Source organism: Ziziphus jujuba, chromosome 7, assembly GCF_031755915.1.
Source record: "Ziziphus jujuba cultivar Dongzao chromosome 7, ASM3175591v1".
Classification (NCBI taxonomy): Eukaryota; Viridiplantae; Streptophyta; class Magnoliopsida; order Rosales; family Rhamnaceae; genus Ziziphus; species Ziziphus jujuba.
Window position 1 is genome coordinate 4850919 of NC_083385.1, and position 26061 is coordinate 4876979.

Consider the following 26061-nt stretch of genomic DNA (forward strand, 5'->3'; position numbering starts at 1 on the left):
GAGCTCAATTATATTGCTATAATATTTTCACTGGTTATTTATAGTTGAAATAAAATTAGATTGATAAAAAAAAATTAAAAAAAGAAGAAGATCAGGCGATGCACAATCTTCTTAATGCGTCGCCTGTTACCAAAATCTAAAAAAATAAAAAATAAAAAATAAACCAGCTCAGTTATATTTCTCTAATATTTTCACTAGTTATTTGTAGTTAAAATAAAATTAGATTGATAAAAAGAAACAAAAAAAAAGGAGAACAGGCGACGTACAATCTTCATTGTGCATCGCCTGTTACCAATATCTTAAAAAAAAAAGAAAAAAAAATATTATTTAAGAGATTTGCAAGAATAAACTGTACATGAAAAATTATATAATTGAACAACAATCTCGTATAATTAAATTTTGTTATTTCAACTACAAATAACCAGTGCAAATATTAGAGCAACATAACTGAGCTGTTTTTTTTTTTTTTTAAATATTGGTATCAAATTAGGCAACACACATTGTATGTCTCCAAATAGTAATAGGCAACACACATTGTGCGTCTCTAGTTACCAATATATTACCCAAAAAAAAAAAAAAAAGCTCAGTTATGTTGCTTTAATATTTTCATTGGTTATTTGTAGTTGAAATAAAATTATATTGATAAAAAGAACAAAAAAACAAAAAAGGAGATTAGGCAACGCATAATCTTCTTAGTGCGTAGCCTATTACAAAAATCTAAAAAAATAAAATAAAAAATAAATCAGCGCAGTTATTTGCTCTAATATTTTCACTGATTATTTGTAGTTGAAATAAAATTATATTGATAAAAAGAATAAAAAAAAAGCAGACTAGGCAACGCACAATCTTCTTTATGCGTCGCCTGTTACCAATATCTTAATAAAAAAGAATAAAAATATTTATTTAAGAGATTTGCAAAAATAAACTGTACATGAAAAATTATATAATTGAACAACAACCTCGTATAATTAAATTTTGTTATTTCAACTATAAATAACCAGTGAAATATTAGAGCAACATAACTGAGCTCTTTTTTTTTTTTTTTTTAAATATTGGTATCAAATTAGGCAACGCACATTGTACATCTCCAAATAGTTATAGACAACGCACATTTGTGCGTCTCTAGTTACCAATATATTACACAAAAAAAAAAAAAGAGCTCAATAGACAACGCACATTGTGCGTCTCTAGTTACCAATATATTACAAAAAAAAAAAAAAAAAAAGCTCAGTTATGTTGCTCTAATATTTTCATTGGTTATTTATAGTTGAAATAAAATTAGATTGATAAATAGAATCAAAAAAAAAAAAAAGAGATCAGGTGACGCACAATCTTCTTAGTGCTTCGCCTGTTACCAAAATTTAAAAAAATAAAAACTAAAAAAAAAAGAGCTCACTTATGTTGTTCTAATATTTTCACTGGTTAGTCATAGTTGAAATAAAATTAGATTGATAAAAAGGAAAAAAAAAAAAAAAAGCAGAACAGGCAACGCACAATCTTCATTGTGGGTCGCTAGTTACCAATAATTACAAAAAAAAAAAAAAACAAAGTAGCTCAGTTATGTTGCTCTAATATTTTCACTGGTTATTTGTAGTTGAAATAAAATTATATTGATAAAAAGAACAAAAAAAAAGAAGATAAAAAAAAATAGCTCAGTTATGTTGCTCTAATATTTGCATTGGTTATTTGTAGTTGAAATAAAATTAGATTGATAAAAAGAACAAAAAAAAAAGGAGAACAGGCACTTGTTACCAAAATCTAAAAATAAAAACAAACAAAAAAGAGCACAGTTATATTATTATAATATTTTCACTAGTTATTTATAGTTGAAATAAAATTAGATTGATAAAAAGAACAAAAAAAAAAAAAAAGCAGAATAGGCTACGCACAATCTTCATTGTGCGTCGCCAGTTACCAATAATTACAAAAAAAAACAAAAACAAAAATAGCTCAGTTATGTTGCTATAATATTTTCACTGGTTATTTGTAGTTGAAATAAAATTATATTGATAAAAAAAATAAAAAAAATAAAAAGCAGAACAGGCGACGCACAATCTTCATTGTGCGTCGCCAGTTACCAATAATTACAAAAAAAAAAAAAAGGAGCTCAGTTATGTTACTCTAATATTTTCACTGGTTATTTGTAGTTGAAATAAAATTATATTGATAAAAAAAAAAAGGAGATCAGGCAACGCACAATCTTCTTTGTGTGTCGCCAGTTACCAATATCTTGGAAAAAAAAAAAAGTAGCTCAGTTATGTTTCTTTAATATTTTCATTGGTTATTTGTTGTCGAAATAAAATTAGATTGATAAAAAGAACCGAAAAAAAAAGGACAACAGGCAACGCACAATCTTCATTGTGCGTCGTCTGTTACCAAAATCTAAAAATAAAAACTTAAAAAAAAGAGTTCAGTTATGTTGTTCTAATATTTTCACTGGTTATTTGTAGTTGAAAGAAAATTAGATTGATAAAAAGAACTCAAAAAAAAAAAAAAAGGAGATCAGGCAACGCATAATCTTCTTAGTGCGTCGCCTATTACCAAAATCTAAAAAAATAAAAAATAAAAATAAACCAGCTCAGTTATGTTGCTCTAATATTTTCACTGGTTATTCGTAATTGAAATAAAATTATATTGATAAAAAAAATAAAAAAACAAACAGAACAGGCGACGCATAGTTACCAATAATTACCAAAAAAAAAAAAAAAGTAGTTCAGTTATGTTGCTCTAATATTTTCACTGGTTATTTGTAGTTAAAATAAAATTATATTGATAAAAAGAACCAAAAAAAAAAAAAAAAGCAGAACAGGTGATGCACAATATTCATTATGCGTCGCCAGTTTCCAATATCTTTAAAAAAAAAAAAAATAGCTCAGTTATATTGCTCTAATATTTTCACTGGTTATTTGTAGTTGAAATAAAATTCAATTGATAAAAAGAAAAAAAAAAAAAAAGGAGAACAGACAACGCACAATCTTCATTGTGCGTCGCCTGTTACCAAAATCTAAAAATAAAAACTAAAAAAAAAAAGCTCAGTTATGTTATTCTAATATTTTCACTGGTTATTTATAGTTGAAATAAAATTAGATTGATAAAAAGAATAAAAAAAGAAAAAAGGAGATCAGGCGACGCACAATCTTCTTAGTACGTTGCTTGTTACCAAAATCTAAAAAAATAAAAAATAAAAAATAAACCAGCTCAGTTATGTTGCTCTAATCTTTTCACTGGTTATTTGTTGTTGAAGTAAAATTATATTGATAAAAAGAACAAAAAAAAAAAAAAAAAAACAAAGCAGAACAGGCTACGCACAATCTCCGTTGTGCGTTACCAGTTACCCAAAAAAAAAAATAATAGCTCAGTTAGGTTGCTTTAATATTTTCACTGGTTATTTGTAGTTGAAATAAAATTATATTGATAAAAAAAACAAAAAGAAAAAAAGGAGATTAGGCGATGCACAATCTTCTTAGTGCGTCGCCTATTACAAAAATCTAAAAAAATAAAAAATAAAAAATAAACCAGTTCAGTTATGTTACTTTAATATTTTTACTGGTTATTTGTAGTTGAAATAAAATTATATTGGTAAAATGAACCAAAAAAAAAAAAAGCAGAACAGGTGGCGCACAATCTTCTTGGTGCGTCTCCAATTACCATTATCTTGAAAAAAAAAAAAAATAGCTTCGTTATGTTACTCTAATATTTTCAGTGGTTATTTGTAATTGAAATAAAATTAGATTCATAAAAAGAACCCAAAAAAAAAAAAGGACAGGCAACACACAATCTTCATTGTGCATCGCCTGTTACCAAAATCTAAAAATAAAAACTAAAAAAAAAGAGCTCAATTATGTTGCTCTAATATTTTCATTGGTTATTTGTAGTTGAAATAAAATTAGATTGATAAAAAGAACAAAAAAAAAAAAAGGATAATGGGCGACGCACAATGAAAATTGTGCGTCGCCTGTTACCAAAATGTAAAAAATAAACCAGCTCAGTTATGTTGCTCTAATATGTTCACTGGTTATTTGTAGTTGGAATAAAATTATATTGATAAAAAGAACAAAAAAAAAAAAAAGCAGAACAGGCAACTCACAATTTTCATTGTGCGTCGCCAGTTACCAATATCTTTAAAAAAAAAAAAAAGAACTCAGTTATGTTGCTCTAATATTTTCACTGGTTATTTGTGGTTGAAATAAAATTAGATTGATAAAAAAAATAAAAAAAATAAAAAGAAGAACAGGCGACGTACAATGAAGTTACCAAAATCTATAAAATAAAAATAAAAAAATAAACCAGCTCAGTCATATTGCTCTAATATTTTCACTGGTTTTTTGTAATTGAAATAAAATTATATTGATAAAAAGAACAAAAAGAAAAAAAAAACAGAATAGGCAACGCACAATCTTCATTGTGCGTCGCCAGTTACCAATATCTTAAAAAAAAAAAAATAGCTCTGTGATGTTGCTATAATATTTTCATTGGTTATTTGTAGTTGAAATAAAATTAAATTGATAAAAAGAATAAAAAAAAAGGAGAACAGGCGACGCACAATCTTCATTGTGCGTCGCCTGTTACCAAAATATAAAAATTAAAAATTAAAAAAAAGAGCTTAGTTATGTTGCTCTAATATTTTCATTGGTTATTTGTAGTTGGAATAAAATTAAATTGATAAAAAGAACCCAAAAAAAAAAAAAAAAGAAAACAGGTGATGCATAATGCACAATGAAGATTGTGCGTCGCCTGTTACCAAAATCTAAAACATAAAAATAAAAAAATAAACCAGCTCAGTTATGTTTCTCTAATATTTTCTCTAGTTATTTGTAGTTGAAATTAAATTAGATTGATAAAAAGAACCAAAAAAAAAAAAAAAAGCAGAACATGCGACACACAATGAAGATTGTGCGTCGCCTATTACCAAAATCGAAAAAAAAAAAATTAAACTAGCTCAGTTATGTTACTTTAATATTTTCTCTAATTATTTGTAGTTGAAATAGAATTAGATTGATAAAAAAAAAATAAAAAAAAAACAGAACAGGCGACACACAATGAAGATTGTGTGTTACCTGTTACCAAAATCTAGAAAAGAAAAAAAAGAAAATAAACCAGCTCAGTTATGTTACTTTAATATTTTCTCTAGTTATTTGTAGTTGAAATAAAATTATATTGATAAAAAGAACCAAAAAAAAAAAAAGCATAATAGGCGATGCACACTCTTCTTTGTACGTTGTCTGTTACCAAAATCTAAAAAAATAATAATAATAAATAAACCAGCTCAGTTATGTTGCTTTAATATTTTCATTGGTTATTTGTAGTTGAAATAAAATTAGGTTGATTAAAAAAAAAAAAAAGAATAGGTGACGCATAAAGAAGACTATGAGTGGCCTATTACCTATATTTAAAAAATTAAAAAAAAAATCTACCTCAGTTATGTTGCTTAAATATTTTTACTGGTTATTTAAAGTTGAAATAAAATTAGATTGATTAAAGATTAAAAAAACAATAATAAAACATGGAATAGGCGACGCGTTTTATTGGAATTGCGTCGCCTGTTCCTTCAATTTTTTTTTTTTTTTTTTAAGAAAATGTAATTTAATATATTTTCAATTTTTAAAAACAAGTAAGCTATCATTGACCACAAACACATGAAATTTAAACTCATTGAACATTCTTATGTAGATAAATTGGTCAATAAATGCTTGTTGAATTAGAATTCTATATTCGGTATCTTATCTTAAATTAGGTCTTGAAATATTTTGTATTTCGTCTATACACATATATGTGAATAATTGAGAAGAGCATTGACAAAACTATTTTCTGTTTTTAGATCAATGGAATTTATGTTGATTGGATTACTACATGAATATATTTGTAGATGAACAATTAAAAAACTATTTAAAGATTATAAAGAAAATATCAATGTTGGAATAGGTGACTCTTTTCGACCATAATGCGTTGCTTGATCCCACAATTCAAGAATAGGCGACCCTTCTTGAAGAGAATACGTAGCCTGTTCTCTCAATTAAAAAAAAAATTTTTTAAAAGAAATGCAAATTTTATCAAGAATAAGGGTGTACTTGAAAAACAAAAAAATAAACAGCAATCTTCGATATTTTGCTTCGCATTTTTAAGATATATTTTCAATTTTTATTTGTAGATGAAAACTAAAAAATTAATCAAAGAAAAAAAAATGAAATTGAGAGAAAAGGCGTGTTTTTGCCATTTTTTGAAAATTTTTAGTGCGTTTTAAAATTTTTATGCACGCCTTTAGATCCTTTTTATTTTTTAAAACTACATCAAGTACATTAACTAATAGATATTGGATTTGGAAGCAATCTAAGAGAGACTTGAAGAGTGGGATATTTGGGTTTCATTTTTCATTTGCCTATGTTGTTGTCGGCCAGGAAGCTAGATTTCTCTGTGTTGCATGATTTTTTGGGTTTCTTCTTTCTTTGTCTCCATCATTTAGGTGAGTTTCTTTTTTCTTTATAGTTGGCAGAGACATGTGGTGGGTTAGTTTTTTTTTTTTTTTTTCTTTTCATTTTAACCGCAGGTTCGGTTCATTGGGTTTTATTAATCTTGCTTTTGTAGAAATTTTGTTTGTGATATTGCTTGACATTGTTTTGCTAAGTTTAACAAGTATTTTATGTTGAAGAGCAACATGATTCAATATGGTCTGTTGTTTTAACTTCACCACAATTTTGTACTTTTGTTGAAAAAGATGTTCTTGGAGATACTACGATGGCTCACAATCTATTTGTCATATAATTGCCAAGTATTGATGAAAATAATAATGAGGATGAATGTGAGAGTGGCTATATTTGTAATGATTGTAAGGGGATATGGATAAACAATATCTTCTAAATAAATTGATATGTATATTTATTAACCTATATTTTAAGTAATATTTATAACATTTATCATTATTCATTTAATTATTTATTGATCCGCTTCATTATGTGTTTTCCACTTTTAATTAGGAGAAATGCGTCTCGTCAAATATTAAGAACAATGGTAATATTCTTTAAATTTTTATTTACTATATTACAAATTTAATAATGATTAATATTTTATTTATTTTGCATAAGTGTTAATAACTATTTTAATTTTTCCATATGCAGTATGAGGGTGTAATATCGTCAATAAGAGGACGTCAACTTCCATCTCAATGAGTGTACATTCATGGAGTTTAATTAATATTAAATTCGTTATGAAAAAATACAATAGTTTACAAATTATGTAAAAATATGTTAATGAGATAATATTTAATTTATTTGATAATTAATTTGTTACGAAAAATATTTATTTTAAATTTTTTTATTCTAATTATTTTGGATGAAGCTAGTTTTCGTTTTTTTTGTATTTTCATTATTTTTATATTTTTAGTATTTTAATCACTTTTTACAAAATTAAAAAAAAAGTTAAAAAAAAAAAGAGGAAGGGACGACACATTAACAAGTAACAACGTTGTCTAACATATTTGGTGACCTTTAATTGCCTATTTTTAGCGACTAATATATTTAACGATGCTTTAAAATAAGTTGCTAATAGCTTTTTTAACGACTCTCCCAAATAGTATCATTAAATAATGCGTCGCTATAAGTGGACCATCAAATGGGTCGCTAAAAGCGTTGATGAGTCGCTAAATAGGCGACTCTATTAATGCGTCGCTAAATAGACAACTCATTAGCGATGAATATATTTAACGACACTATATAAAACAATCGCTAATATATTTTTAGCGACATTGTGATGAAGCGTTGCTAAATAATACATCGCTATAAGTGGATTGAAATAATATGTCACTAAAAGTCAATATGCATCACTAAAAACTAAAATTTATGCGACTCTCATACTGCGTCGCTTGTTGTTTTATGGCTTTACCGACAAGACGTTAGACGACACCGTGTGATACATCGTTATTTATTTTGTGCGACGCATTTATTGCGTAATTTATCAATGCGATTCTAGTAGGGAACATTGAGGGCCTTTACCCTCTTCCCAATAAATATTTTTATGGCTGACTGCTTCAATTTGATAGTGGCTAAATTTGATATGAGAGTTTTTTTGGTAAATGATATAAGCGTTGTATGTATAACGTAGTGATTGGGACATGACACATACTAACAAGTAACAAATAGAGTAATAATGTAATTTTACAAAACTTGTTTGAAGTGTAAAATTACTTGCAAAACTGTGTGGGGGCAGCATCTCCTTTTTTTTGTTTTTGTTTTTGTGGCTGAAAAGCCTCTCCCCATTATAGGCTACAGTGTACCATTGTTATTATACGGCTAAAGCCAGCTAGCTACGTATAAACGCCTGATAATTACCCCAAAAAAGTACCATTGTACCGTAGGGTTTTCCTCCTCATATTTTGCATATTGTGGTCCAACTTGTACAAGAAAAGCTACTCTTAAAAGCTTGATTTTAAAGCGGGCCGACGACCCTCTATACCTATATTAAAATGATCGCTTTATATTATATAATATATATAGCGTGTATTTTTTTTTTTTTTTCACGTAGGTAATTAACTATATTCTATATACATTCGTTTGTACGTATATGTGTGGTTTTCAGTTTTTTAACTTAATAATTTCATAATATGGTTGGTGGCTAGCCTCCATGTCCGTTGTTAATTAACTCCTTGCTGGTTGCTGGCCCAGAAGAGTTTTGTGTTTAATGTATAATTTTACGAGTACGAGAAAATTAAGTTTGATAAGAGTTTTTAATTTTTTTTGGTAAATGATGAGAGCTTTTAATTAAAAGGATTGTAATTCCATTCGATTAATATGCATGCATTTGTTTCATTAACGTCTATTGCCCAAATAATACTCTTCCTCGTTATTTCTCTATCATTCGTCAAAAAGACCTAGACTGATGTAACTTTCTTTTTTAATGAAATAATTCTCTCTTGAAAGAAATAAAATAAAATAAAAGAAAAAAGTGGTAATAAAGAAGTTAAATATTTTTATCATCGCTGCTCTTACCATCTCTCCAATCTATATAAGTATTACGGAAAATCGTGAAGGTTTTGAGAAATTGCAAAAATTTAGAAAATTCATAGAAGATTTTGGATAATTTAGACCTTATAATCAAATTTTGACCATATTAGTTAAAATAATTTGGAAGAAAGATTAGGGAAATTGTTAAGATTTTTAAGAAGATTTGAATATAACATATAAGTTTCAGCTATATTAAACTTTTTTTATGGTAAGTTTCAAGTAAAATCAATTTATTTTATTAAATTAAAATTAACTAAAATAAATTAAAATTAACCATTGATGACTATTAAATCATATCAAAGGTTAAAATTTAAAAATAAAAAATGATTCAATATGAATTTAGTAATATATAAATCCTACTTAAAGAAAGTAAATTTGATTAAGAATTCGGTAACTAAAAAATGTATTTTTGAATCTCAATCTTGATGCAATCTAAAGGCTAAAAAAGAAAGAATTCATGTTAGGTTTTAAAACCTTATTTTAATCTGGATAACTTTTCTATATATTGATTATAACAGTCTAATAAATTTCACTTGTTGAACAAAACATTCCACACACTTTATTTTAAGCTTTAAATCACAAAATCTGAAAATCATTTGACAACAATGATTCATGATAAACAAGTTTTGATGAAATTTAATATTCATAAACATTTTGTTTTTCTTGGATTATTTATAAACAATAATTTCAAGAGTTATATCATACCAAAAATGAGTCTTACAAAATAATTGTTGTACCACATATACAAGTTTTCAATGATAAAGAGGACCCAATAACATGGATCAATCTAACTGCTCCCTCTGTGGAAGAAAGAGACATAAATGTTTTTTTTTCTGGCTCCACAGAAGCCAGTAGGCAGGCAATAGCCTAAGAATTAAACTTCAATATTCACACACATGGATCCAATCCGTCGTTCTTCTTGACTTGTTTGTTTTACTTTAGCAACAAATTTGGTACTGTACAGTATAAAGTACCACTACCCTAAAAGAAACATTGGATGCTTTACACCTTTTTTCTCTCTTTCTTTTTGCCCCACGAAACTGGCCGAATGAAAATATTACCACTCCTTTTTTGTACAAGGAGTTTTGGTTTACATGTCTGGCTTCTGGGTATGCAACAAAGTCTAACTTAATGCATGCTTTTGTTTTTGTTTTTTTATCGCTGTTTTGGGAAACTGAAAAATGATATATGTTTTGGCCTGGTGCATAAAGATCTCATTTTCCAGTCTGTGCTTTAAATTTAAGCACATGCTCTCTCTTTCCCATTTCTAGCTTCTTTTATATATTATTGAAAATGAAATTTTTATTTTCTTCATAGCATTCACTTTCTAAATGTCCTATTAATTCTTTAGTCCAATTATTTGTTCACTCATTATATAAAAAAGACCCACTAGGAGAAAAGAGAGCTATCAAAATTGGTTTTATTCTTCTTTTTTGTTTTAAAGTAAACATATCCTTCCTTTGCCCCCCACAGCATTCACTTTTTCTTTGCTGAGAGAAATTGCTTTTCAAAGGGCTTATTAGCAATGATAAAAATCAGGTTGTTCCCTATATCTTTGCGGTTAGGTTTGTTTATGCTAAAGTGTCAGAGAGTATTGGTGGGAGTTTTGGTATATATTCATCTTCTTGATCTTTTTATTTTTTTCCCTTTAGTGTGTGTGTATATATATATAAAGAGTTCTCATGAATTGCGTCAAAAACATTTATGACCAGCACTTGATTTAACTGCTCTCTCATTCATATGTGCTCTACTATCTTTAAATATTGAGAATGTCAAAGTTGTATTTTATTTTATTTTTTCCTTTTCCTAAAGCAACAATCAATAGTAAATTCTATTACTTTATTTCTGATGTCAAACACAATGGACGGATTACTAATCATTTTTTTGATAGAAAGATTTACTACCCCATTAACATAATGTTTTCAAATTCATAGAAAAATGTATTAAGGTATTCAGTTTTCAAAGGAAAAAGAAGACGTTTTCATGAATTGTGTCAAAAACATTTATCGACCAGTATTTGATTTGCTCGTTCTTTCGTTAATGTGTGCTCTAATTTCTTTAAATATTTTTGAGAATGTAAAAGTTAGCTATCAATGATAAATTTTGGGGTTAGTTACACTTTAATATCTTGTACTTTGTCAATATTTCACATTAGACTTTTCAATTTAGGACGTTTTACATTAGATTTTTAATTTACAATATATTTTAATTAGTATAATTTTCAAATTGATTAACACAATGTTTAAAAATTAAAAAATTTGATTTATTTTTTTATTTGCCAATTAATTTTTTCTCATTTTGTTTGTGAATTGAAAATATTAATTAATTTTTTCATATTACTTAATTTGAAAGTCAATTTGGAAATATACAAATATAAAATAAATTATAAATTGAAAATCTAATGTATATCATTTGAAATTTGAAATTTGAAAATTTAATATACAATATTATCAAAATACAAAGTACCAGTACAATTAATTTTAAATTACATATGGATGGATAATTAACAGTTATTTGCTTAAAAGATTTACTCCCACCTAACGTTTTCAAACTCATAATAAAATATATTCGTAGAGTAGGTCATATGGTAAAATTACTTGGGTGAGAATACGATCCGAAGTCATGGGTTGTCTTATATTAGTCCAATAATAATAGATAAATAAATAAAAAGGGTTTGTCTCATATTATTATATTGATAATCATGACATGGATTAATTCAAGCGATAAACATGAAATGACATCCTACCTCCTGCTTTTTGCCAATTGAAGGAAATAATCATGGCAAAAAAGTTGCCTAAACGGCAAACATCATTGACTACAAATTACATTATGTCCTAATCATCAGCAAATCCTATCAATTTCTTTCCTTTTTTTTCTTTTTGGCTAGGCAAATCCTATCATTTGTAAATAACATTATAGATAATAATTATAAAATATCATAGGCACTAAATAAGGAAACCTCAATTCAAAGAAGCATCATATCTTTTTGTTTGTATATTTACAGTACCAAAATCACACTTCCATCTGGATCGGATTTTCATTGTTTTTTTTAGGGGTAATGTTGATTGGATTACTCAATCATGCGTGTCTCTATTGTTGGATGTTTCCGATGAAAAGCTAGTGCTATAAAGTGATGGCATGAACCCATCTATTTCGAAAGAATAGTAGTTCGTACCTTGATTTTTAGGGAAAGTAAAAAAATCCATGAACATATAGATTAATGTGCAAAAAAGATTTAAAAAAAAAGAAATAAAAAAAAGAAAAGAAAAAGAAAAAAGGTGTGTGTGTATATATATATATATATATATTGTAGGCACATGGTAGTCGTAAACTGTTCTCAATGTCTTACCATCATTGTTTAGAAGTACCACGCATCCCCATCTTAATTATAATTGTCCCTACAAAAACCCACCACCTATTCATCATCACCACAACTTCTCTATCATGGGTCATCACCATGATCATCATTCATTACCCCTCACTAAAACTATTCCATAAATTTAAGAAATCTATAACAATTAATTGTAAACCATATATATATTTATGCAGTTTGGATAATAAAATGAAGTATATTGAAGTCTTCCCAGCCATTTTTGTTTCTGAGTCTGAAAAATAACCTGTCTTACAAGAAGTTGCAAGGAAATAGAAAGCCATTCCATCTTTGTTACTAGATTTCCTTTTTTTGCTAAAATCTGATTAGAAGATCACCTACTATTATCACACGTATGGGCCCAGCCACTTTTGCGCAAAATCTTTGCTCAGGCTTATTTTATTGATTTTTTTTTTTTTTTTTGGGGGGGGGGGATATTTGATTGATTGGTTTTTGCAAGTGGGGTTCTATAATTTCATACATAAAAATACAAGTAAATATATATACGGATCCATCCCTCATGTAAATAACATGTCTTTTATTTATTAATCACACAGTATTATATAAAGCTTCAAATCACTCTCTCTTTCTTTCTCATCTGCAGAAAAGGAAACATGCATAAAAAGCATACAGGTATCTCATAATTTCGACAAAAGCAATTGGTGCAGTTCCTTTCCAACTTAAAAGAAAAAGAAAATTAGATTCCTTACCCATATCTACATTTTAGATCATGTTCGTAAGGAGCCTATATATTGTTTCCATTAATATTTTTCAATTAAAATTAAACAGATACGTAGTATATCTTTAATTAATAATTAGTCTTATAACCCTAATATTTTTAGTTTTATTTTTTTATAATTTATACTAAACATATCGATCAGATTCTTCATGTGTAAATAATCTCTGTCATTGTCCCCTCCTGTTTACTTTGCTTCCTGAAGACATGATCGAACACCATGTCAGGGTAGATGCAGACCGATTGGTACGAGCAAATCCTTAAGATTTGCTGTTAATATGTTCATTTAACTTAGCTTATCATTATCGCAAATTATATGCAAATCATTCGGATGTTAACATAGCCTCGCTGTAATAATTTATTTTGGTCTAAATTTGAAAAAATAGCTCGACCAAAGGAGTCTCTCTTATTGTCCCTTACCAGTGTGCAATGAGTACAAATCTGATTATTTGGTGATTTTAGAGCAATTATGCAAATAGGATACAGCATTGACCTGACTAGCCATTAGGATTGATCGATAATTTTTATTTAATTTTATTTTCTTTTTGGTCGTTAAAAGTTTGGACAAATATATTACATTTAGATCGACAAGAAGATTCTGTTAATTATTCTTAAAGGACCGTATGGAGAGAAATATATGGTAGTAATTAACCATTAAAGTGCACTCTACTTTTCTTAGCTTCTATATATATGGTAGTCTTGTGCTTTATGACCAATTCAAAGCAGTATCTTGTCTTCGTGAAAACAATCTAATGGTAAAAACTATGATTTTTTTTTTTTAAATCCAAATTCAAATTATCCCACTTTTCAATATAATTTTGTTTTTAAAGAGGAGATTACCTATAAAAGATTTAATATTAAATATATATTTAGGAACCCAAAAGAAAAAAAAAACAGCTTATTTTTTTATTCAAATTAGAAATATATTGATATATCAGTATTTATTATAACCTGATCCGAAAAGAATATATAGGTTTATAGTAACAAGCAAGTTTTACATAATTGGCTAAGGCACGGATTCCATTTCCTTATTGTCCAAAACATTGGAGTTGGGAGGTTTTGTTATATATTAAATATTTACAACTTTCATTAATTAATTGCTAATAATAATTTGGACAAAAAAATGCTAATAATAACAATGCAAGAAAACATGTATCGTAATTAATGAAAATGCAAGGGAAAGCTGTGTTTGATGAAATCATGATGATGCTAATCACATGGAAAGTAACAAGAAATAGAATAAATAAAAAAATAAAAAAAGGGAAAGAAGTTTAAATCAAAGAGTGACATTTGTCTGGATTCAGCTGACAAACCAACCATCGACGTATGCCCACATGTTAACACCAAGTACAAAATGTACTAGAAGCACAGCTCAATTTCTATTGCCGAAAAAAAATGCCAAGGCCCTAAGCTTTTCTACCGACCGAGATCAATCTTTGTCTTTAATGGGGTCCCTATGTAAAATCCGTATACGGTAACATGTTTTTGGAATTCAATCATTATCACCTAATGAACTGTCAATATCATGTGGTTAAAAATCTTTTGGTTGTTGGTCAGAAAATTAAAATTAAAGAGATGAAGAGAGAGAGGGAGAGTTCTTGCTGTAACTTTAACATTATACAGTTGTAAGATTCCCAACTCTAACTTTTAGCCTTGTCTTTACTTTAGTTGCATTCTTCCCAAGTTTGCACAAATTGGGACAACCTCAATACCTAATAAATTGTTTTGATTAAGAAAGAATATATTAATAACTTGATTTATATATACTTTGTGGGTAATAACTTGCAAGATTTACATGTGGGGGGCAAAAAAATAATTGTGTTTTTTGAATTTCGTAGCCCAATCAGGAAATGAAGTGTGTGCAAATGATGGTGAAATAGAATACGAAGAAGATAATGATGATGAGGTCACGCACCATAATGTATAGTGGTATAAATTAGTAGTTTGTGGAGATAGGGTCCCTTGCTTTGTTAAATTGTACTTTAAAAATATACATAACTTATATATGCATACATGCATGTATACATGCGATGCATGTATGTTTGTATACATATATATATATATATACATGCAATGCATATACGTATGTATTTATATATGTATAGATTAAATCTAAGAATTAGGTAGATGAATGTTGTCACCCTGTTTGGGTATTACATGTATGTCCATACTCATACGGATTTGGAATCCACATTTTATCAATGCCGTTTAGATGCCACAAAAAGAAAAAAAATAATAATAATAAAAAAATGAAAAATAAAAAAAATTCAACACCATGATGATGCATTCATCCACTTATGGGATATCTTTCCAGAAAAAGAGTAAAAAAATCGAAGAAGGGTATCTGAATTTATCAATCAAAGTTTGGGTAATTAACGGGTCAATGCTTTTTAAAGACTAATTAAAGTAGGGTATCTAAAAGACTAGATCTAGTGTAAGGAGGTTTAACTTTAAAATCAATAAATCACTATATATATTGTCAAAAAATCCACATAATATCTCTTAGAAAAAGGGACTTGGACCGACTAATTACAATCATTCAAATATTCATGATAGACAAATTATATCCAATAATAAAAATAAAAACACTCATGGACATAAAGAAGCTAATCATTAATTGTTTATTTGTAGTGTGATCAATGTACATATATCAGAATCGAGGGATGAGATGCCCTTTGCTTTCTTTTCTTTGGGCAAGAAAATACATACATATATATATATATATATATATATATATGCAACCAACGTTATAATAAATAATGCAAATTAACCACAATTTTTTTTTCCCTTCTCTTCTAATGGGTCCAAACTGAACTAAAACAAGCCATTGAAACCGAACCCATTTTGGTACATTTCAAAGCTAACAACTTTTGTCAAGTGGCTTGGGCATCTTTGCGTTTGGAGATTTGCAGAAACCAAAATGTGATATAGTATTTTCAACAATTCCACTGTAAAAACCGATTTCTTTGCTCTTTTTTGTTTTTTTGTTTTTTTTTTTCTAATACTCCCATAAGAATGGCTCCTCCAGCCGGAGTCCAGTATCGGCAGCACATAAATGCCATGATGAAGAATAATAATAGCAGAATCCATCACCACTGTCCGATACATCATTGAAAAGATCAGGCAAGTCAAACAATGCATCTTCATAATCCGTTGAAGAAGGAGAACTAGCTGATTCTTGGGTACATCTGTTGTCCATGGACAGGTTCGAAGTTGGTGATGATGATAAAGGAATTAGCTCAGCTTGTCTTGGCTCGGCTTCAACTTCAGCTTCAGCTCTACATAGTTTGCCTTCGTCAAAAGCTGTGGCTGCCGCCGCCGCTGCCTTGGCCGCGGCTGCTTGAATGTCCTTGGGAGAGGTGGAGACAGGGCGAGGAAGGTAATGAGCCAACTCGGGGAAATTAAGAAAAGCAGAAGAGCCTTTAATGGCTAAGGCGGCTACATCATGAGCTCGAGCCGCCATTTCGGCTGTAGGGTAAGTTCCTAGCCATATTCTTGATTTCTTCCTCGGCTCGCGGATTTCCGAGACCCATTTGCCCCAGTTTCGCATTCTAACCCCACGGTAAGTAGGGTGCTTTTCGATGTTATTATTGTCGTGATTTCCTTGCCTCTTCTTGCTTTGCTGATGGATTCCAATATTTTTTATACCTTGAGCTTCTGAAGAGCCATTATTTTGAGGTATTGAATTGAAAGTTGTAGAAGAAGAAGAAGAAGAAGAAAAAGAGGTGGTAGTGGAAGTTGAACAAAGGAGGTTTTCTTGAGCGTCACTCTCTATGTTGATTTGTTTTTCCATGATGGGAGGGTCTAGATGTGGGAGGCTAAAGAAATGGATGTGAGTGATTGGTATATATAAAAAAGAAGCGTTTGGAGCTTTTATAATACTTTCACTCCAAATATTATAAAATAAATAAAAATAAAAAAAGTTAAAGAAATATAAAGAAGGGTATGGGGTCCAACTGCCATAAGGAAGACTATATACAGTTCAGCTATTTTGTTTCCCATGTGGGAATTGAATAATGCATGCTTTGAGATTTTATTTAATTTATTTATTTATTTTTTACTTTGTGTTTTCAATTAAAAAAAAAAAGAAAAAAAGAAAAAGAAACCTGTATTCGGTGTAAAAAGATGATTTGCTACTAAAAAGGATGTTTCGGGTGAATAAAACTGTCCTTTGCTTACCGAATGACAAAGCATTGTCCAATGGGCCTATATTTGTACACTGCCATCACACAGTGAAACTTAATAAATTCTTTGGTTAACCTGAAAAAAACAAAGGTTGTGTGGGCCATAAGGGTGGGTAGTCATGAAAACCATGAATTTCACATGAATGCTTAATTGGGTCCCTTATTGAGACCTCCAAATTTCTCACCGTAGATTTGGGCTCCACCACACAAACATATGTATAACATATATTATATAATATTATTACATATATATTTGGACCGTATAGTATCAATGCCTACAAAATCACATTTATAAGTAATATTATTGAAAGCTGCTTGTTAATATGTCACCTTCAACTTGACTCAATTATGTGTCAACTTGTTCTGGCGTCTGCTTGATTTTTGTTTTCGAAGTCTGTTGTTATAAAACTACATATATTATTCTTCTGTCGATGAATTCATTGAAAACCATATAAAATTTGGCCATATTTAGAAGCAAATTGACCAGTAAAAATGTGACCAATGTGATAGAATCTTTGATATAGGAGGCATCATATAAGCATGCGATGCAGTACTAAAGCATCCTCGAGCTAATTAACAGCTACAGTAAGTTATCATGTGGGTTTTGGTTCTAGGGATGAAGACAATTGATTCAAACAAAATTAATACTCACGTCAATATATATAAATAATATACATATAAATATATAAAACATACTGGATTTTCCATAATTAATAAAAAGAAAATACTAATCACTATCTAAGTACATGTGTACAAACCCCATTTGCTTTCATTATATATTTGCTAATTAATCACCATTTTTTTTTTTTGGTGAATAATTTAAGCACTATTTTCTTAGAATTAAAGAGGACTTTTGCGGGATTATGATTTTATTTATACTGTGCGTCATCATTGTACACATGGTGCACATGTCAAGTGGGGCCTCAAGGAAGCCAATGCCAACTTTTTTTTTCCAATGGGTCTACTGTATGAGCAATGTTTATATATATATATATATTATATTTTTTTTATAAATCAAAATTAAAACCTTGATTCCGAGGGATATTGGATCCAATCGTGGTTTTGAAACTGTTTTGATGGATTGTGAATTGCTGGCATGGTTTTATTGATTTGGGGAAGTTTTGGCTCCTTTTTTATTGGTCTAAAAACTATTATTTCTAAATTGACGTGTAAAAGAATTTTCGTCATTATAATTACTTTGTTGTAGCAATCTTATATAACGTATTATCTTTTAGGCAACCTATTACCAAATTTTCATTCCTAAAACCAAAAACGACAGTAGTAACTGTAAAACAAATTGCGTCATTAATTAATCCTGTAGTTAGCAAACAAACAAACCAACTTTGAAAAACTTAAGTTAATTAATAAACTGATATATATATATATATATATATATATATGTATGGTACATATAGAAGCCTAAAGCTTTATAAGAGTTTTTAGAGTTTCTTGTTATGAACATAAATGATGATTACGCTTTGATGGGGCGTTTATCTAAACATGCCTCATGCCAGCAAGGTAAAGTGACGGGATATCAATGTCAATAAATTAAAGGACAGGTGGTCCATTACTAGCTATTACAGAAACTCTAGAAACTCTGTAGTCCAAAAATCACATACGCATCTTATATATATATTTTTGGTTTTTTTGGATAAATATCTTATTATTGGTTACTTCAATGAGAATGGGGCAAGTGTAAATTTCTTGTCCCACATTGTCCCAACTCTTACTCTTGGGAGATTCTTCCAGGAAACCTCCACTCAAAGGTACTTAAAATAATGCAGCCACCACTGATCTCAGCAAACTTTGAAATCAATTTTTTTGTCTTCCCAATTTTTCTGATAAATAATTAGAATCAAATTTAGAGACCAAAATACTCATTATGATATTATTATTATTATTATCTTTTTGTTTAAACAAATTACTGATTTATTTATTTTAGTACAAAACATAGTTTTTTTAAATCAAGTGACCCCACCATATTAATTGTCGAACAGAAATACAACAAGATAAATGAGATTAAAAGATTTTTAGCGTCAAAGCAAACAATCTGTACCTAATTCTGAGATTTTGAAATGGTCAAGGACGTTGGGAAACTTTGTCGATGTTTTCAACATATAACGTGTACAAATGTGCAAGCTAGCATTTTTTTTCTTTTTTTTTTTTTTTAAATGCTGCTGAATGCGTACAGATTAATTTCGTATATTTAATGGTTTTCTCAACTAAAAGGCACGCTCATTAATAATAATAATAATAATTTTGCATTTGTCCCTGCATTATCTTTTTCTAAGCAAACCTTTTAATATTTGTTGATAGATGAATATTAATGCAAAGCTAAGCCATCAAATTTAAATTTTGCATGGATTTAATTTATAATCACTACCTAACACCTTTAATTGTCAATTATAAAAGAACTAAAATTATAAACACATTTTGTTTATACATATATAATATGGATGTATCCTTGACTTTTAAGTAAGCATTGGGCATGATCAAGCGCTGATGAGCTACAAAAAATGATATTAAGCTTTACCAAAATAATCATTTTTTTGGTCAACAAAAGAAAAAATAATTGAAATTAAAAAAAGTAATATATAAAATATAGTTGATCGCAATTTCGTTAGTAGGATTCAAAAAGAAATTATTCTCAAACAATAAATAATTTAAACGTCCTTTCCATAATTTAGCAAAATAAAAATAAAAATAATAACTTTTTTTTTTTTCCTTTTTGAAACATAAAAAAAAGAAAAAAAATCGCTTATTCATCAGAAAAATTAATAAATGTCCTTGTTTGTCTGTACCTTCTATGGTCCATCACATATAATGCTTTCATTTGAAAAAAAAAAAAAACAACTTATAACGCTACCTAGTAAAGTAGAGAGTATTAGTTGGCTAATGACATATCCTCCGTCCACAATATCAAAACTAAATCCTGACATAAATCATTCACCGATGATTCCGGTAAAATACATATGAATCATTCATGGTTGGCTCTCACGTCTGACTTACAAATATTCCACTTACCAAAAACAAGTATGATAGGGAACCCTCTGTTTTTTTTGTTTTTTTTTGGGGCTAAAAATAAGATTAAAAGTTTCACTGTTTGTTAAATGAGATTGATTTAGATGTAAGATTGTTGATTAATTAATATATTTTGATTTAGATGTAAGATTGATGATTAATTAATATATTTTCTTTTCCCAAGTAAGAGCCAATTAATCAATTAAAACAATATATCTGAAAATTGGACTCACTGATTTCCTTCCTTTTGGGAAATAATAAATTATCAAAAATAACATAATTCAAGTTAACATGGCATAATTTGCTTTCTAAACTTAACTCCACACCCTCCGTGATCTAACCAAAATAGATAGGGGAAGAGACGGGCTGTGATGTACCCCCCCGCCCCAGTATTCCTTACTGCTGGGCACATTGGACACGCGGCATTGATGGCTCATCGTCTTCATCATATGCCTCCCGGTACTGCTGTTGCTGCTTTCGCCTCATCTCCTCCTCCATATTAACATCATGCATGGTTGTTTCCTCGCAGTCATCCACTTCCATGTCTGTTAAACGGCTTGTCCTGGCAGGAAGTATAGTCTCTAGAGCCCGGCATTTTTCAGGAGAAATAAAACCAGAATCTGGGAAATCCACATTGAAATGGATGTAGAGTTTGCCCTTTATAAATGGCCTCAGGTGATTTGGCATTCCCTCATCATTGATTGCTTTGTATTGACCTGGCATTGGAAAAAGATGAAATGAGCAAAATAAAAAGAAATTGGATAGTTGAGAAAGGAACACATTCTTTGCAATTACAAATTTACAAAGTATATTACCAGGCTTGATGACTTCTCCAGGGTCTGACTTGATCAGAAGCTGCCGGCCATCAAGATGAGTTAATGCAAACTGAAATCCACAAAGAGCCTCTGTTAAACTGAGGCTGTGTTCCACATAAAGATCATCGAACTTCCGCTTAAACTTGGGGTGTTCTTTCAGTTGCAATATAATGACGATGTCTCCTGTGACTGTATCAGGCTGCAAACCATAAAGTGGAAATGCATAAATCTTCAGTTCACTTCCTAGTATGCTACAACACAACCGGGATGCAAAAATCTAACTTCACTTACAGCTTCGTCTGCTTGCCCTTCAAATACAATCTTCTGGCCATGTTGCATCCCTTTCTCCACGTTCACCTCCAGTACCTTCTTTTCCTGAGTAACTTTGTTTCCCTTGCAATGTGGACATTTATCTCTATCACTGATCATCTCACCTGTAACAATGGGTAATGTAGTCCAGAATGAGAAACAATTTTGAAACCACAATCAGGTCTTGCGAAACACATCTTTCAGTTAATTACCTGAGCCCCGGCATTCAGGACAGATATGTTGCATCTGTTGAATCATGCCTAGACCAATCTGTCGTGTTGTTACTTTCATTCCAGTACCTTGACATCCATAACATTTTCCAGTTGCTCCACTCTTTGAACCTTTCCTGAAATATGGAGCAAAGTAAATTAAATCCAGAGTCATACATTTCTCAGTCAAACCCATTCTTTCATATTTTCTTTTAAAAATGTAGAACAGCATCCCACATTCTTTACCAATAGGCAACCTCCTTATCTATCTAAGATAAACAACGCAACCAATTAAAGCACCTATTCAATTTTATTGGTAAAAATTCTGGAGGAATTCAGCAACACAATCTGTACATGATATTATTGTTTAAAATGGGGCATGAGATGTAGTTGAAGATCCAATGCATAAAAACAATGATAGCCGCCACTTAAAAAATAAGCCGGTAATAGCAGTTTTGCATAAGAGAAGCAGAGAGACTAACCCTTTATTTCAATGCAAGCAAATTGCAACAATCAAGTGAGATAACATACCCTCTACATTTTGAGCATAAGACATCCCTAGATAGAGAGAGCTTCTTTGATGCTCCATTATACAGGTCCTCCAAAGAAACCTTTAAGCTATGCACAACATCTTCACCTTGCTTCTTTCTTCTTCCACGTGAGCTACCACTGCCTACAAAATCATAACAATGGAAAAATTAGTTACACATTAATATTCTTTACTTAACATAATAAGGAAACTATATAAAAGGAAACCATATCTCACCACCAAAGCCGCCTCCGAAAAATGATTCAAATATATCAAATGGGTTGTGTGAGGGACCACCACCTCCCATTCCTTCTTTAAGAGCATCTTCACCATACTGGTCATAGATTTCTCTTTTCTCTGGATCGCTGAGAACATCATAAGCTTGAGATACCTCCTTGAACTGATACAAGATGCCGCAGTATGGTAAAAACGAAGTTAAAAAGAACGGAAACAAATACATCTTAAGACTAGGACAGAAGTACATATGCAGAATTCCATGTGTAGTTATATCATCATATTTAATTTGCCTATAGAATACCCACTTGCTAATAACAAGAAAATAATTTTGTCTATATACCATTTCCAAAACTTCTTTTATGGATGCTATGTGGAAGGCCCATATGTTGGCAGTGAAGATGTTAGAATTCTAGTATAGGCATTACATGTAGCCCACACCCCATTTGTTTCCAGAAAAATATGTGTAAACTGTCTACAGTTGAAAAAAAAGTTATGACAACTTTTGAAAAGAAGTGAATATACAAAGGAGCTGATGTTGCTATATTAATATACAAACAAGATCTGCATATCAAAATCAAAAGTAAAGAAGCAGTGAAATGAAAGAATAATGCTTATATCGATATATTTTCATTCCAACTAAACAATCTTATATGCAGTTTACATCTTAACCCATGAAAGTGCTCAAGACCATGTTTTGCAAGCAATTTGCTGTCCTGTAATTTGCTGTCCGGTACCAATGTAAATCCAACCTCACAAAGAAAGCAATGCATAGCCTATAGACTCAATAGAAGTAAAGATTCATCAGGACCTACCTTCTCAGGATCCCCGCCTTTGTCGGGGTGATTCTTAATGGCAGCTTTCTTGTATGCCTTTTTCAGCTCATCTTGACTAGCATTTTTGGAAACACCAAGAATCTCATAATACTTGGTGCTGTTACTCTTCCTTGGAACACGCCCAAACATGATTTAAGCACTCCAATTCAGCCGCTACTGCAGTGAGGAGCAATCCCAAGAATTGAACCAGGTCAATATATTATAAATGACTAGTAATTAAAAAAATCGCACAGCAAAATCCACATATGGCTTAAAAAAATTTATAATTCATAAAAGAACAAAATATACCACAACACATGCACAAACAACATAAACAACTGGATATCAGTCTTTAGCATCAAAGTAGTCCAACATAACACAATTGATTATCCACATCTCACACACACACACATTTAAAACTGACTAACTTAACTCTTTTTATTTTTTTTTTTTAAATTCTTTATTTATTTATTTATTTATTATTATTATTATTTTTTTTAACGAAACTGGAGCATCATCACCTCAAACTCGCAGGTCGATTGTCTTCAAAGAAATAATTTTGCAGCAACCTAATAGAAATTTTGTTCAAAGAAAATCAAAACTAAATGAACAGAAAAACGGAAAATGAAAAATTGAGAATTAAAAACGTCAAAGATCCCAATATAAAAGCTAGCAATTTCGAAGCTTTAATAATTCGATCACCAATTAGGAAAGTCACAAATAATTAGTTTATGTTTTCTCTTACCCAAAAAAAAAAAAAAAAAAAAAACCTTTTATATAGTCACGCAAAATCCAAATCTAATCCATATGTGAAATTATAGATTCGAAGGAAGATCTAACCAGAACAAGATCAAAAGACAAGACAAACAAGAATCTTAAAGCTTAAGCTTTCAAAGAGGGATAGAGAGAGAGAGAGAGAGAGAGAGAGAGAGAGATACCGCTGAAAGGTTTTACAGAGAAAGCTTCTTAGAGAGAGTTTCAGAGAGATGGCGCTCTCAGATCTCTCCCCGTAACGCGCAAACCAATTTACCCTATGGTTGAATTTAGGAATGAAGATATTGTATAGGAATTAAGTTCTTCCTACTGCCACTCTCGAATGTATGCGTCCACGGAAACTTTATAGTTTATACATATGGCTTCATAACCCCCCTCTAAGTGCCCAAAATAAAAGTCCCTGGATATAACATTTCCTTAGCCCTGGGGAAAAAGCAAACTGCAAGCTCTAGTATTAGAACCACATGCAGGTGAAAGCTGTTACCTCAATCTCGACTCAAATTGCTCCACGTCAGCTCCAAGCGTGTTTCGGAAATTATATTATAAGAGTTTGCGCCTTTCTCTTTTTCAGTGGTGTTTCGGACTTTGGAGTAGAGACATCTCAACCGACCGATTCTAATGATCCGACGGTTATCCTAATTTCTCTCTCCATTTATGTGTTCTTGCTCCCGTGTGAAAATACACCTGGCTGGCGGACTTTGCTAGTCCTGGTCGGTTTGGTCGTGTCTGACGGCTGAACTGAAGAAGCTGCCTACGACATATCGTTTTTTCACTTTTTTTTATTTTTATTTTACTTTTTATTTCTCCTTTTTTTGAATAATATTTTACTTTTTTCCTGTCATGTCTTTTCCACTGTGTTTACGGGTGTCACTATCACTTGTTGGGTAGAGATTTTGGGCCTGACAATATTTAGCCCATATGTCTGCCATGAAAACAGAGGTCCAATAATACATATGTCTTCCCACAATATCCTTTGTCTATACTGCAAAGGAGAAGAGAGCAGTGGTTTTTGGTCTTGTTTTACTATTTATTATAGTTCAGAAATGGTATTTTTCCATGCGTTTTTGTCCTTCTTATTTTCATGTGTCAAGAAATGATTGCTCACTCTCAACATAATCTAAACAATTGGTTTCTTCTAGACAGAAAGTGGTAGGAAATCACTGAAAGCTTTCTCTTCCTCAACTCCGTGAAAAGGTTGATAAGACACGGTAGCTGTTGACACTGTTGGTTGCTGTTGCCATGAGCTGGTCATTGCTGTTGGTAGCTGTTAGTAGCTGTTGATGCTGTTGGTAGCTGTTGGAAACTGTTGCTGCTGTTGTGTGTAAAAATAGTCAATAGGAAGAGTCACGGGTGCAAAGAAGCACGAGAATAAATAAAGAGATGTGTAAGTTTTTTTAATAAAAAAAAACATTGTTCAAAGATCTTCTTCAAACTGTTATTCTCATCAAAGGCATCCCTCATCTCCCCTTTGACAGACATATAAATGACATTTCCGCAACTATGACTTTGAATTCGTCGAAGACTTGGCCAATACATATAAATGGGTTTGGCATCTAATTTCTCCGACGAAGAGATTTGAAGCCTTCACAAACTGGGTCTTCATTTTCCAACCAAAGCTTCTATCGGTCCGAAAATTTTCTGGCTTATTTCTTTTGTTTGACGGTGACTGTTATTTCTTCTTTAATTTCTCATCCCTTTTTCCTTTTTTAACTATCATTGATTTAGCTTTTGGCTGTTTTGTGATTATGATCAATCAAGGCTTTCTTTTTATTGCTGTAGAACTTTATTTTATCTGAAAAAATTATCAATTGAACTGTAAATGGTTAAAAATTACTAGAGAAAGTAATTTGTGCTACTAGAAATCTATGACCTGAAAAATAAAGTAAAAAAGTGACGGGTTCTGTGTTTGAAGAGTATGTGTTTGTGAAATTGTCTTAGTGAACAAGGAAATGGATTTTAGTGTTTGTTGTGAATTGTTTTATTTGTCAACCAACAATTTAACAAACTACATGAACCATAATTGTAAACCAACCTGAGAACTGCCTCTTCCAATTTTCTGAGGGTCAAAGGAC

General features: G+C 30.3%; 2 protein-coding genes across 3 annotated transcripts; both read right to left on the bottom strand.

The window, feature by feature from the left end:
- Positions 1-15693: 15693 nt before the first annotated feature.
- On the bottom strand, positions 15694-16955 carry LOC107422687 (ethylene-responsive transcription factor ERF034). The gene has a single exon (XM_016032170.4). The coding sequence runs from the start codon at positions 16890-16892 to the stop codon at positions 16098-16100; it is 795 nt and encodes a 264-aa protein (XP_015887656.2). The 5' UTR covers positions 16893-16955; the 3' UTR covers positions 15694-16097.
- A 3564-nt stretch (positions 16956-20519) lies between these two features.
- On the bottom strand, positions 20520-24368 carry LOC107422699 (dnaJ protein homolog 2). Of its 2 annotated transcripts, none has more exons than XM_016032195.4 (8): positions 24154-24368; positions 23216-23392; positions 22404-22566; positions 22169-22310; positions 21641-21774; positions 21411-21553; positions 21120-21318; positions 20520-21020 (listed from the first exon to the last, which is right to left on the bottom strand). In XM_016032195.4, exons 2-8 carry the CDS (start codon positions 23363-23365, stop codon positions 20701-20703), a joined length of 1251 nt encoding a protein of 416 aa, XP_015887681.2. In that variant the 5' UTR covers positions 23366-23392; positions 24154-24368; the 3' UTR covers positions 20520-20700. The 2 variants fall into 2 exon arrangements, with proteins under 2 accessions (XP_015887681.2, XP_048335493.1); XM_048479536.2 differs by lacking the exon at positions 24154-24368 and adding an exon at positions 23737-23758.
- Between the last annotated feature and the right edge of the window lie 1693 nt (positions 24369-26061).

Coding starts and splice junctions, on each gene's coding strand:
- LOC107422687 (XM_016032170.4), bottom strand. CDS start 16,892: ATGGAAAAACAAATCAACATAGAGAGTGACGCTCAAGAAAACCTCCTT.
- LOC107422699 (XM_016032195.4), bottom strand. CDS start 23,365: ATGTTTGGGCGTGTTCCAAGGAAGAGTAACAGCACCAAGTATTATGAG. Junction 21,319..21,410: donor AAGGGCAAGCAGACGAAGCT/GTAAGTGAAGTT, acceptor TATGGTTTGCAG/CCTGATACAGTCACAGGAGA. Junction 21,021..21,119: donor TGGAGAAGTCATCAAGCCTG/GTAATATACTTT, acceptor TTCCAATGCCAG/GTCAATACAAAGCAATCAAT.